The following is a 14,619-nucleotide window of genomic DNA, read 5'->3' as shown; positions in this document are numbered from 1 at the left end:
AGCTTTCAAACTCTTGGTGCACATGCAGAGCCCTGCACGGTTGGGCTGGTGGAAGAGACGGGCTGTGTGGCCCCAGAGCGGTGTACAGCCGGCCGCTGTGGTCCCTCGGGGTGGCAGATCAGTGTCTGAGGAAGCCCAGCACCGAATGCACTAGCCAAGAGACCACCGGCTGCATCCTTACAGCAGCCACCCTCAGCAAGCCCGGCCCCAGTGCCGGAGCGCTCACAGCCACGGCTGTGCAGGGGCTGGTTTGGTGGGATGGTGCCCCGGTGGGGCGGAGGGCACGGGGGGCTGGCGGCGCGCACAAAGGGGCCAGGCAGCAGCCCCCTGCCCCGGGAAGCGCCGTGCCTGCGCTGGGTATTCTTAGACACATTTTTTCCAGATGGGGTAACCGAGAAACCCAGATTAAGTAGCCAGGACAACAGGACTGATACGGGAGACCTTGGCGGGGGGACGAAGGCGAGAGGCCCTGGGGGAGCAGAGATAGCGGTGATGGCAGGCGGGCGAGGGGAGGAAGGCACGTCTCCTGGCAGCCTTGCTAGCACGGCACGGCACGCGTGGCGTGGCGTGGCGTGGCATCACGGGGCAGCGCTGCCCATCACGGGCACGCCGTGGCCCTGGGGCATGAGCTGAGGGTGCTGGTCCTGGGGCCAGCCCCAGCAGAGGGGCTCGGGCACCTCCCATCCCATCTGCAGGGCGAGCAGACGCGCTCGCTGCCCTGGCACCCTCAGCCCTTCCCCGCCACAGCCCTGCTCTGGCCGCGCAGGCTGCCTTGCCACAGCACCCAGCAGCCCCCTGGTTCCCGGCGCCATTTTGCTCCATTGCCATGGAAACGCCCATGTCAAAAATCCCTCTGGCTGCCGCCGCTGCAAAGGGATGCTCAGGGAGCCATGAAGCAAAGCCGAGGCGGGAGCGCTGGCTTCACCCACTCTAAAATGTGCCCTGTGGTGGGGTGCAGACCTGCTGCACAAGGGGAAGCCCCTCCGCACCCAGATGGCCAGATCCTGCCCCACAGGGCTGCTGCGGGCAGGGGGTGCACAGGAGGGGGTATTCAGGGGAGGCGAGTGGGTCGGCAGGGCCCTTGGCTGGGGTGCTCTCTGCACCCCTGCACCGCCACCCCGCAGGCCCGGGCCGAGTGTTGGTAAACACGAAATCTGCTGCTCCCGAAAGCTAAGCCGTTGCATTATTCATCAGCCAGCAGCCTGGCTCTCCTCTGCCGCCATTGTCATCTAATTCCTCCTTTCTCTGCCGGCAGCTGGTGCGGCTGCCAAGCGCCCGCCCGGCCCCAGGCACAGAGACAGCCCTGGGAAGGGAACCCAGTGCTCCGGGATGGGACAGGGTGACCCCGGCCCACGAGCGCACAGGGCCGGGCAGGACGAGGATGCTTGACAGCGGGTTTCTCCATCGGCAGGACCCAGGCGTCCCCGTCACTCTGCGCCCAGCTGCTGTCACAACAATGCGGGGCTTTGTGGCCTGCGGGGTCCCCGCGCGGGGGCAGGTGCCTGTGGTGCCCCGGGGACGCCCCGGCTCCGCACGGCCCCAGGGAGGGGTAGCGGGACCCCAGGGAGGGGTGGCTGAGCCCTGCGTGCCCTTGGATGGAGCCGGCGCGCCCAGGCCCTGGCCGGCAGCCACCCCCGGCGCCGGCAGTCAGCGGGGCAAGGCAGGAGCTGGGGATTTGTGGAGCTTTTGGTTTCCGGGAGGCCAGCTGCCTCCACCGGCACAGCCCCATGCGCGCTCATGTGGGTCCCTCTGCAGTACCCGGTGTGTCTGCTGCCTGAAAGCACCCCACGGCAGCAGGCAGGTGCCAGCGCGGCGCCAGCAGCATTGCCCCTGCGCCCACAGCGGCTCCTCTCCCGCGCTGCAAGGGATGTCCCAAAAAGGGTCTGCTGCCCAAATCCTCCACATCTGTAGAAAATCTCAGCTGGTGTCCCGGCCCTGAGGGCTGGAGAGGCAGAGGAGGAGGAGGAGGGGGGCTGCACCCACCTGACGGCATGTGTGGGGCAGCCACCGGTGAAACCCCGGGCTCGGCCGCGCTGCAGAACCAGCACCCAGCCAGGCCCTCACCCACCGAGGACTTTTCCCACATAGAAGCTGGGGGGAATTAAGACAAATCACCTAAAGGTGTGAATCCCTGCCTGCAAATGCGCTAAATCCCAAGCGGATATGCACGTTCAGGAGCAAAGTGGCTTTAGCTGGTCGTGCCTTAATCTGCCTTGGCTTAGGCTCGGCATGCTCCCGCACCGAGGGCAAAGCTGTCCTGGGGCCACGGGGACAGCGGGACCGGTGATGCGAGTGGCAATGGCGGAGCAAGCAGGGATGGCACAGCTTCTCTGGGGCCAGCACGGCCGGTGCCCCGCACGGGAGCACAGCTGTGGGACAGCCCCCCGCCAGTGGGGACGCAGGATGCGTGCCGTGGCACGGTGGCACACAGGAGACATCCCTGACCCTGCTGTGCCACGTCCTCAGACAGCTGCATTAATGCCCAGGCTGGGGACACGTCTGCCATCACACCAAGGCCAGGGGGAGCAGGCTGGGGACTGGCCTGGGTGCTGTCACCCTGGTGTCACCTTTGGCAAATGATGCATTTTGCATCAGAAATCTGGGGGCTCCATCTCTGCCCGAGGGCTGAGCCGGGGTTTCCCTGGCAGCGGGTGCCAAAGCTGCTTTTGCAGAAGCCAGGGGAGGTTTCCAGAGGGGGTGACGCACCCCACAGCAATGCTGAGGGGTGTCCCTGCCAAGGGGACTGTCCACCCCAGCCCTCGCCCCTGCGGCGGTGGGTGACCCATTTTCCTCCGATGGCTCCCGGCACTGCACAGCCTCGGGGTTTTCCTGAGCCGCTGCGGCCAGCTGGCTCCCCTGGCCCAGCACACACGGCATCGCGGGGCACTCGTGTTTGGTCTTTGCTGATCTGGTCGTGCCTGTAATTACCCACTTGGGGCGGGGGACAGCTTTCCTGCAGAGCGCCTCGCAGCCCAGCGTCCCCTTCCCGGATAAATTGGGGACCATGCAGTCAGGGCTTTGTAACTCAGCCCCTTCCCACAGGGATGCTGCACGGAGAAAGAGCAGGAGCCACATCCCTCCAGCATCCCCCTTCCCGGGTGGGACTGAGACCAAAAAAAGCCCACATCCTAATGCTGGTGCCGGCACATGTGGCCATCCCGTGGGCAGCAGCCACTGCCCCGGGCCCAAGGGGGGCTGCAAGATGTCGGGGAGGGGGTGGGGAGTTGCTGACCATGCCAGGCCAGCCCTGGCTGTGAAGCCGGGATCGCCTCCACTGGGAGCCTTCAAAAGGTGTGAGGCTGTTTTGGGCCTCATCCTAGTGCAGGTCAACCAGAGCGCTTTGCAGGGAGATTAAGGAAAAGTAAGGAATAAATAAGGAATAACTCCCTCCAGGCTGCCTCTCCTTTGGCTCACCTCTCTCCCTCCCCACGCTGACTCCCCTCAGCTCTTTCTTCTTCCTTTCAGATGCAAATACCACAAAAACTCATGCACTGAGACAGCCGCTTGTACAGGGAGCTGGGGCTGGAAAGCCTTCCTCTGCTCGCCTCTGCTTGTGCTTTCTGGCACCTAGGATCAGTTGGATTTGTTACATGGCAAGAAGAGACTGGGGAGAAAATACCCAATAAAAAAGGTTGAGGAAAAAAACCTGCTGCTGGCTGGGTTCACCGAGAGGACAGTTGTCCGTGCGTGGCCTGCAGACCCTCGGCTGGTGCATCGTGTGCACCCACATGCCCAGCCCTCTCCACCCCCCGTGTCGGGTCCCCCAGGGTGACACGCTGGGTCCTCCCGTCACCCCTAAAGCTCCCGTGTCCCCATATACAGCCTGTGACCAGGTGCTCCTGGTCAGAGCAGCCAGCCGCTGCTGCAGGCTGTGGCGAGCAACAGCCCCTGACCACCGGCTGCCCCGGCTCTGCCTCCATTTTGCCTCGGTCCTTGCCATTTGGCAGGAGCTTCATGGCAAAACTGGTCGGGCTGCCATCTGTGGCCTGGAACTCATTCCTGGCAGATGCTCAGGGATGCAACAGAGGAGTCTTTCACAAAACCAGGCAAAACATTTATTTTATTTTTTTTACTTTTTTATTTTATTTATTTTTTTAAAAAAAAAAATATTTTTTATTTTATTTTTTATTTTACCTTTTCTGCACAGCCCTCCTGGATGTGCAGCACCTGTCAGCTCGGATGTGGCCACCCCTCATCCCTTCCAGCCGCTCAAAGTTGGCTGCGCAGGAGGGTGAGCAGGGCAGCACCCTGCCTGCAGCAGGGGAAAACTGCTCCCCAGCACAAGGAGCCCTGGGCTCGCTGGGATGGGGATGCAGCTGCACGAAGGGGGACACAGCCCACACATCCACGTACCCAGCCTCGCTGCAGAAGGGTGGCCGTGGGATAAGCACACAGCTTGGAAAGGGGAGCCCAGGGGCTTAGGAAGGATTAGCAAGAGAGGGGAAGATGGAGGATGGGAGCAAGGGTGTGCCAAGGGGCCGGCGGGAGCTGGGTCTCGTCAGGCAGCACATGCCACCGGCCAGGGCTCTGCACGTCACCGCCTGGCCCTGGCGCCCGCTATCTGGAGCCCTGACTACCCACTGGCCGCTTCTCTCCTTTAAAAGGCGTCCGAGCCCCCACCATTATCAGGGAAGGCAGATAGCACTGTCATGCCTGTGATAAGCAGGTTTACAGACATCCCACTTGTCCTTGCAAGCAGGCATAGATGTCCCCATCGTCCCTGTGTCCCCTTCCAAAGGGGCTGTAGCTGCCAGCCTGCCTAGGGCCAGCGAGCATCCCAGCAAGCTGCATGCAGATGCCGAGGATGTGGATACTTGGTGTGGAGCACGTGAACCTCCATCAAGCGGGCGTGACGTCTCTGCTGGGTGGGATGCAGGCACCTGAAAAGCAGTGCTCTAACCAAAAAAAAGGCAGCAAACCAGCTGGAGAGATGTGAGCATGGCTCTCAAACCCCGAGCGGAGCTGGGCGCCGTGGCAGGGTTGCAGCCAAGCCCTGGGTGCAGCGGGGAGGCTGTGGGGAGGGCAGCCAGGTGCGGGGGCAGCTGGCACCGGTGGTTCTCCCCTGGCTTTTCCGGGGGAAGGAAAGGGTGTCCCAGGGGACGGGTTGTGCTCAGAGCTGGGCTTTGGTGGCCAAGTTCAGCTCCCAGCCATGCGAGGCACTGTAGGGTGGTTTGTCATTAGGCTCTCCCAGTCCTGTAGCCCCTCCTGCACACCCTGCGGCCAGAGGTTGGGCCAGCCATGGTGCAACGTGGTGTTGGGGGCCAGCGTGGTGGCAGGACAAGCGTGCACAGCGGGTGCCCAATTTTCATCGTCTGCACCCCGCGTTGCACACCACCTCCAGGACACAGCTGTTGGTGAGCTCCTGGGGCAGGGCTGGCACACATAACTCAGTGCCACGCAGGTGCTGCGATGTCCCCATGTTCCCATACAGCACCATCATCTCCTTGGGCAGCACGAGGGGGAAGATCCAGCCATTAGGATGCGTTTGCCCCCAGTCCCTGTTACACATTACAAGCATCTTCCCAGGATGCAGGGAAACCAAGGGTGCAAGCACGCCCGGCCCGGCTCTGCTTCCGCACGCTCCCCTCTTGTACGTCCTGCATGGGGGCAGCCAAGACACAGGCAGCGGGGAACAAACCCAACCCACTCCTGCTGGAACCACTCAGATGGAAAACCTCCAAACAAGCACGACCTGGCTGAAACCCTCCGGCCAGGACCTGTAAATCTACTCGCTGTGACGCTGCCAGCATCCCACAGAGCACTGGATCCAGGTGCAGAGTCCCCTTGCAGGCGGGAGAAGAGGAAGCTGTCTGCAGAAAGATGCTGAATTTATGTTACTCACTCGCTCCAGGAATGTGGCGAATGAACTTGCAAAGCCCAGGGCAGGAATCAAGCATGCTTCAGCCCTGACCTTGCCTGACTTTCTTCTAGGCTGAAGAGGAGGTGGGGACAAGGCCCCAGCCCCACAAGCCCATCTGAATTTACCGTGTGCCGAGAGCGTGCACGGATGAAATGTGATCATCAGAAGCCGAGTCTTTCACCAGGTTTCAAAGCTGGCCGTGCAGGGCAAAACCCTTCTGTTCAGCCCCTGGGGAGAAAGGGGAGGGCAGCGGGGACACGGGGGACACAGCAGCCTCCTCCCTCAGGGAGGGCACTAAAGAACACACATGCTCAAGATGTTCGTATCCTGAAGATGGGGATCACAGCAGATCCCGTCACTATTGGCTCTTGTAGGCTCTCCTAGAAAAGGACATTTACAGGAAAAAAAGCAACCAAAGACGCTCGTCAGCTAGAGAGGACTGCCATGCCGGGGCTTGCCTTTCTGCAGCGCTCTCTCCTTTCTCCCTCTAACACTGTGCCAATGTTTATTTTAAGGTAAAGGTGTTTTTAAGCCTGTGCCCTCTTGATGGATCAATAAAACCAAAAGAAATGCAGGGCCCAGTTTCTATAATTGTATCAAAACCCTTTCTCCTCCTCCCAGTCAAAATCTGTCAGATTTTATTCTTGGTCTTCCCAGAACCCCCCCAGGCTTGCACACCTTCCATACCACTACTCTGCACACGAGCGCAGCAGTGCCCATGCCATCATTTGAGCAGGTTAACTGCCCCCTCCTCCTCCACAGCCCTACCTCGGTGGTGAAAAGCAGCTCCACCATGACGCAAAGCGGTCATCCGAGAAAGACTCGCAAGCTTCCCAAGGCCTGGCTTGTGTAACGCTTGCACCGAGAGCCAGAGCCCGCAGCAGAGCTGGCATGGGCTCCAAATTTCCCTTTCAAAGGAAATTTCAGCGTGTATTTTGCTTTACAACTCTCCAGTAGTGTCCCGGTTACAGCCCACCTCCCACATCAGGAATGCCAGGTTTGGAATTGTTAGTTTTGGTCATGCTGGTCATGCTTTGCTTTTTTTCCACACAGTTTCAATAGTGCTGTTACAGACGGTGCGCTGCCTTAATGTTACAGCATCAAAAGCAGAGATCACAGGGAGCCGCTACTGACAAGCTGGTAAAATGCAAAATGCAAAGTAAAAAAACCCCAATTTCCAAAGTTAACTAAAAAAAAAAAAAAAAAATCTGTAACAAAAACATTTTGTCATAAAGTATTGTAGGAATGTTTGGATTTTTGTTTTGCTTTTAAAAGACTTTCCTGACCAGCTCCCTGCTACTTTGAAGCCTGTAAAATCGTAACCATCGTAGCAAGTCTGGAGGCCAGCACGCTCCAGCCACGTGAGCGTGAAGCACAGCCTTCTCCAAGGGATCGGAGCTGAGCCTGTGACATGTCTGCTCCCACGCCTGCAAGGCAGAAGAGCAAGTGAAGGATGGGGATGCCAGGGACACACGGCTAAGGGAAAATATCCAAGTGCACATGGCAAAACTTACTACAGACTGGAGACGTGCAGTAGAAATTACCTGCTCCGGGCAGGCAAGTACTTCCAAATACCAGGCTCTGTGCCATGAAGCTAGCGCGCCCAAACGCCAGCCCCAAGTCTCTCACTGCGACTCCTATCAGAATTTGTCCCCTACAATCTCAAGGGCTCTTTAGGAGGTGGAAGTAGGGGTTGGAGGGGACAATGAAAATTAATAACTGCCCCAGCTGTACGAAACTTTTTTTTTTTTTTTTTTTTTTTACAAGGCTCTGCAGCAGGAGGGGGAATAAACAAAGGCAACCCCTGCAGCAACAGCACATCAGCCTGTGAATGTGAATACAGTTTTCAGCAGAAGGAAGAGAGGTTGGTGTAGGAGAGGCTTAGTGAGAGCAGCCGGCTTAAGAGAGTGACAGCTTGGGCACAGGTGAGTGGTGAGAGCACCTACCATTCCCTCTGCACTTCCTGAGAGCCAGTATTTCCTAAAGGTATCTTCCAAACCTTCCTCCCAAGCTGGTACAAACATGAGCCAGTGAAACACAAGGGAGCAAAGCCTGCTACTGCACGCTGAAAAACGGCATCCATATTAAAGGACACGCAAGGGATCCCTCAAAGTCAGGGCAGCACAGGATATTCTTTCTACTTGCCTGGACTCATTCCCAGAGTAATCTCTGGAGCTGCTCCAAGAAAGCTTTTAAGTTGTTGGAAACTGCAGGGCTGGCACCCCCAAGTGGTTACTGAGCTCTTCGTGCAGCCTGAACAGCTTCAGCCTCTCTCAAGTCTCACCAATAGCTCGCCCATGGATAACCAAAGCGCATCTCCCTCAGCACGCAGGGATCTCGGAGCTCCCCCAACACCATGGCAGAGACAGTATGGCTCTCTGCTACAGCTGAGGCATCGGCTCCGAATCCCATTGCAGAGGGGCTGGAGCCAATTCGGACACAGGTTTTTCAAAGTGATCTCTTCAGATTTCATTCTGCAACAGGAAGGAATCCCTATGAGGCCTTCCCCTCATGGAGAAAAATCAAGTGCTACAAAACCTTCCTGCAGTCAGCAATATTTCTTATGTACATAGGGTTGGTGCAGTCCTGCACCATTGCACGCAGCCTGGAAGCTTCCTATCTAGTTAGTTTGGTGCCCTTCATACATTGAATATCATTCAGGAATAGCTGTCCCCTCCTGCTTTTAAGTTATGGCTAGGAAAACGTGATCACCGGTACAGGATAAACTTAAAACATCTGCTAAGTTGCACAGCTACTCACAGCCACAGAGTAAATCTTACCACTGCCAAGCAGCAAATGAAACCAAACGTTGAGCCCGCTTTGCTTATCCCAGTAAGGAGCAAACGTAGAAATGAAGAAGTACTTAAATGTCAGGGGGTTCGGCTGCTGACCCCCAGGGATTTCACTCTGCCACATGCCAGAGTCACGCCACAGATCAGCAGGACACATGAGCCACCACGGACAAAAGGCTCATTCAGAGCTCCAGCATTGCATCTGCTGCTGTGTTTAAAAGGAGGAGGGAGGGAGTCACAGTCTGAAGTGTTAGAAATATTTAAACAGCGTATGAGGGGAATCAAACTATGAATGACTCTTGCCCCGTGCAACATAATGGCACTGGCAGCACAGGGACGTGCTGCAGTTACGCAAACACTTGAGAGCAGAACGCAGCTCTGGGATGCGAAGGAAGGAGCGCAGAGGCGCGCGTGCCAGCCAGATGGCACCCTGAGCAAGGGTCTTGGCAGCTATTTCAGAAGAGACAAAAAGCAGATGTTTCACAAAAGCTCACTTTCCAGGTTTATTAAGTAAAGTTAACTGAATTGTTTTCATTTTGTGGGGATTCCTTTCCGTCTAACCCGGTGGGTTAGCAGAGTTGCACAGAATCACGGTTGGACTGTGATAACCCAAATACAACTTTGGCTCATCTCACCGCTGACACATATGGAATGACTTGGGGGTTATTACATGCTGTGTCTGCTTGAGACAGGTACATGTACAGATCAGCACAAGTTGCAAATGATAGTTTACATCCTTTTGAAACAGAGCAGGGCATTCAGCAAATGCACTGCAATGAGAAGACATATGAAAAAAGAAATTATACAGACTTGCAAATACATAAGAAGTTCAAGATGCAAGAAACCTCAAACACAAGAAATGTCAAGGGGGGAAAAAAACCACTTAATTTCAGACACAATGTGTTCAAATGAAAACCCAGCTGTAATTTAAATTCCCTTCAAAATGGGAAACATACAGTAACGCAATTAAAGAGAAACCAGGTCTCATCCTGGGAGAGACGTGTCCAAAAACACTGATGCACAAACAGGTTCAGAGTTCTAAGCAAAATGTCCCTGGGCATTGGTGTACTTGACTCTTGGAGCCAGAGCAAAGCAATTCATTACACTTGCTGGGCCTACTGCTGGGTCTTGGTGGTATAACAGCACGTAGGATTCCAGATGTCAGAGAGAAGGCAGCACGCAAACTGCTGGTTACTGGGAAAAATGCCACGGCCAGATCTCCCAGGGATTGACTAGAGTAAGGACACCTAATTCTGGCAGCCCGGCCTCCACTGCACACAACGTTAGTGTAATGTTCTGCAAGGTTCTTCAGTTCTTAGCTCACTCCTTTCTCAGCCTGAGTTGTTTCTGTCTTGTGCATGAGCACAACTGGCCGTGCAAAATGATCCAAAAAACATAAGGGACAGGACCAAAGAAAACTGGCTGAACCTGGGGCTGGCTTTCAGCTCCTATTTCCAAATACCGGTTAAAGGTTGGAAATTTATCTACAAAAGAAATAATATAAATGAAATAAAAAATGGCACCGTCCACAAAATTAAAAAAAAAAAGAGAAAGAAAAAGAAAAATCTTACAACACAGCCTCATAAAAACGGCTTTGCAACAAGAGCTCAGTCACAAAATGAAGGGTTCTAGCTCTTCGTACATCAGAAGAGGAAACAAAGCTAAAAAGTACTAGTCCACATTCTCTTAATAAGTTAAACTTACTTTCCCTCCCCCTGTCTACAAAAGGGGTAGAAGCAAAGGGGAAAAGAGGCTACCAAAAATTAAAAAAAAAACCAACCCAACAAAAAACAAAACAAAAAAAAAACAAGGAAAAAGAAAGGAGAGAGAAGGAGAGAGAGCGCGAGAGAGAGAGAGCAGTCTGTGGTCAGGCTCAGAGCAGGGCTGAGTTCCTTTTAAGGGTTTAAAAGATGCAAAACAGTTCCTCAAAAGTTCCCTCTCTTCAACAGTTAGTTCAATGCTGTAGCCATAGAAACTCAAGTATATATTGGAGAAGAGATTCTTTCAGGCAGATCCACTGTCATCCGGAGAGCTGCTCAGCGTGTGTTAATCCTCAATGATTATGGGTTCATCATTCATGGGCTGGCGTAGCTGCACTGCCTGGATGGGCCGGAGGATAATAGGCTTGTAAGGGCGTCTGGCGGCTCGCTTGGCTTCAGAGGAGGAAAGCAGCTTGCGGATTTTCCTGCAGACAGTAAGGAAGAAAGGAACCGATTACAGAGACCGGACACTAAGGCACTGTAGGTTTTTCGATTTCTCCAAGTGAAACCGGGCCTGCACACATAGAGGCTTGCTAACAGGATCGGACAACGCTGTTTATTTCAGCAATGTCTTCCCCGGGGAACTTTTGTTTTCCGATTTATAAACCCACCAATGAAGAGGAAATTGCATTTTCTGTTCCAGAATCGTTCCCCTGCACAGCAGAAGGCATTCTGGTCCAGCCTCGTAGGACCAGGGTCTACTGCTGTAAATATAACACGTGAAATAGTTATGACAGCCAGTTTCCATACCATTAATTTATTTTGATGCACGCAGACACATCAGTTGGACATGCCGCAGGCAGCTTTGTGGGAATTTACAAAGCCAAGTTACAATCAAACCTCTTCTGGCAACGTTGGTCACTTCCCCGCCTGTTAATCCATCTCTCACAGAGCTCTCTGACATTCCCCAGCCCCAAGCAGGTGCACACAGCTGCCTCTTCAAAAGAAACCTGTCACAGCACAAGCCAGCAACATTTGGTCTCCCATGGAGCTCTGTCTCAAGGCTGAGCTGCTGCAGGGGAGCTCCATGACAGCCACTAACCAGTGAACCAATATTGGAGCCTTCCCCCTCTCCACGAGGAACACTAACAGGGTGTCTCCCCCTCTTCTTTCTCCCACACTGCATGTACCCAACCTAGAAACAAGTAATATTCACGTCTTGCATTTGTTAAGAGTTTCCCTATATGTTATAAGACTAGCAACAAGTCTTATCAGACGCAGGAAGCTGTTTTCCATACGGAGAGAAAATAAGAGAGACAATGGAGATAGGACACACTCAAGTTTTAAAATTAGCAAAATAAGGTAGAAAGAGACGATACAAAACCATTACTCGTTTCTTTTTGTCAACACCAGGCTTAGAGCTAAAGGCAGTATCCTTTTTAAAAAAAAAGAAAAAAACAGCAACAATGAAAAATGTGCTGTGTAATTAAAACGAGGAATTAATTTCTAGAGGATGTTGTGGTGGTCAAAGGCATATAGAGATTAGAAAGGAAAGCGATAAATATTCACAAGAGTACCCATTACACACAGCCTACAGTTCAGGAACTGGGGCAACAAGGAGAGTCTGATAAAGAAGCTCTGCCTACCCTTACAGGCTCCCACCTTAACGATTTTTTAACTTACTGTGAGAGAGACAATACTGCACTAGAGGAAGGGCAGCCACATGGCTTTACAGTCCACAACTCAACCATCTATCTTCCAAAGATAATTTTTACATTTTTGGTTACTCAACATTGTTGGGGCCAAATTTTTCATTTAAAAAAAGAAAAGAAAAACAATAAAAAGAGAAAAGACAAGGCACATTCAGAAGAAACTCATTAAAATACTTCCCCCCCCTAAAATTTACCCTCCCCACCACGAGCACCGACAAATCAACAACTTCAGCTGAAGGTTTTGAATCAGCTCTGGTGAGATTTGTTCATCTCTTCACTTGCTTTTTTTGCCCACTGGACAGAGCAAGCCTGCTACATAGAGCTCACACACACAGAGACATGTCTTTTGTTTGCCCAGTGTCCCCATTTCTCCAGTGCCTTCTAAAATTGAAAGGCCCCAGGGTGGGGAGAGGAGAGAACACAGTGGAAAAGTGGTGGTGGGGAGAAGAAAGAAAAAAAAAAAATAATCTTGATGTGACGATTTTTCCAAGACTCACTTAGCTGAAGTTGATCTACTTTTAGCCAGCAGAGCTTCTTACAGTATCCGCATGTGCTCAATTAGACACGCTGCCATCAGAAACACATCTCGTAGCAGTTCTAGATTCTGATCAGGTCACTCGTTGCCTCCGCTTGCATAAATTATAAATGCCGATTTCCTTACTGTGAGGCTTGAATTCAAAAACTTATTCCTTTCAATTGACCAACTTTTCAAACTGCTCCCTCAAAGCTATCCAGCTTTCGAACACCATTCTCAACAGTGCCACACAAAAGGGGGAGGAGGAAGGGTGTAAAACTTTAGGAAAACCTCCTTTCTGTGACTGAAAACACAGCCTGACCCTCAGCTGGAGGATGATATGCAGATATTGCTGCTAGATTGATTGCTATGGAGCCAACACAAAGCTCAAATTGTTTCAGAGCTCACAAACAAGTCTTACATTCTTGACACTGGAATGCAGCAGATGGTTCAGGGAAAAGTTAGAGGTGAAATGCCCGACAGAAAACCCGTGCCGCTTACAATGCTACATCGCTCAGGCTTCCCTGCTTTTCAGCAGGCTGCCAAACATCTCTTTTCAGCACTCATCAGTCAGCTAAGCAGCAAGGCTGTCAGACAAAGAAATCCGTTCTTTCTTTCTTTTTTTTTTTAAATGGAAGAGATAAGGTCTTACTGAGCTGATGTCTATCATTGCACTACAATTTCTGCGTTAGAGATGTGCTGGTTGCTGTGGGACTGATCTTTCCTGCCTCGGTCAGTAGGTCTGTATGAGCAGATGATTCTGTGTCCTTACAGCAAGTTGTTCTCATGACCAACATCACACGATGAATATTCTCACCGTTCTGTACAGATCAAAGGATGGGACCTTGTAGTAGTACTGAGACATTACTACCATGGACCTGCAGTATTTCTTGCGGGTTGGATGATAAAGATGTCAAGTATTTTGTAGATGCAGGACTATGAAATAAGCCTTGAGCACCTAAGGACTGAATTAGAGACTGTATACCTTGCATTCGCAAGGGCACGTGAATTCGCCAGAGCTGAAGGTCTGTAACAGGATCCCAGTACCCCTTTACTGCTTCCCTTGAAAATTAAATACTTCTCTCACTTTATTTTCAATTATGTAAGGGATCCCACTGCTTATTTTCACAGCGTCTCGCAGGAACAGAAAAGGAGAAGGGAAAGACAAGGTAAAGATGTAAGCTGGTGTGAAATACACAGTTGCATTAAAAGTGTCCATAGGAATAAGTCTGTCAAGGAAACTAATTTCATGTTTCTTCTGAGTTCTAATGGCAGGGGTGGGGGTGTTTCCTGCACTGAAATCTGATAATCCAATATCTCAGCGGTCAGTAACTTGAACGTTACCAGTGTCAGTTTGTCTATGAAGCCCATCTTTGATACTAGGCCCACAAAACAGTCACTTGACGTTTGAAATGCTCTGCAGGCTAAAGGAGGAGGTTGGGGATGTGAGGACTCTGACTATGCACTTCTTGCTGAACAAACGAATACTCAGAATAGCACCAAATTTAGTAGTACCAGAAGGGATGAAATACTCAAAACTCCTATCCTCCTCGGTCACTTGTAAGGGCTCAGACATCAGTAATTTGCATGTCCATCTCTGCTAGGTACTGGAGGGAAAGATGGGTGCTTCTCTGCCTGCTGGGGTACTGATATTGAAAGTGTTGATAAATCTAGGCTTCAGGCAGAGGCAAAGCCAGGGAGCACCTCTGCTTGCAGAGGGGGCTGAAGAGCAGGGCTGCGGCTTTGCTCTGACATTCTTGGAGGTTACGCAGGAGAGAGGCATCAAGTTCTTGGGAGGAAACCACACAAGGTTATGTCTCTACCTTTCCGACCACACCCAGGAGCAGTGCTCCCTTCCTAGGAATAACACAGTACTGGGAACACGCACACAAAAGCTTTGCTTTAGGGATCAGGCCACATAGCTTCTATTGCTCTGTCAGCAGCCTGTAAATGGAGTTTCAAGTGAAACTCATGCAAGGGAAGTTTCTTTTACTATTTTTATCCTGCGGCCAGACTAATAAGAAGGACTAGCAGAAGCAGT

At 52.5% G+C, this 14,619-nt stretch overlaps 1 protein-coding gene across 1 annotated transcript in view; it reads right to left on the bottom strand.

Annotated features, from left to right (window-relative positions):
- Positions 1-10,698: 10,698 nt before the first annotated feature.
- MTA1 (metastasis associated 1) overlaps positions 10,699-14,619 on the bottom strand; it is a 63,914-nt gene continuing 59,993 nt past the window's right edge. Inside the window, exon 18 of the mRNA XM_075710120.1 lies at positions 10,699-10,837. Within this exon, the coding sequence (XP_075566235.1) occupies positions 10,699-10,837 (139 nt within the window). The remainder of the gene's footprint in view (positions 10,838-14,619) is intronic.

The sequence above is a fragment of the Pelecanus crispus genome, chromosome 5 (assembly GCF_030463565.1).
Source record: "Pelecanus crispus isolate bPelCri1 chromosome 5, bPelCri1.pri, whole genome shotgun sequence".
NCBI lineage: Eukaryota > Metazoa > Chordata > Aves > Pelecaniformes > Pelecanidae > Pelecanus > Pelecanus crispus.
The sequence above is the reverse complement of the archived record's forward strand: the minus strand, read 5'-3'. Positions and strand labels throughout refer to the sequence as shown.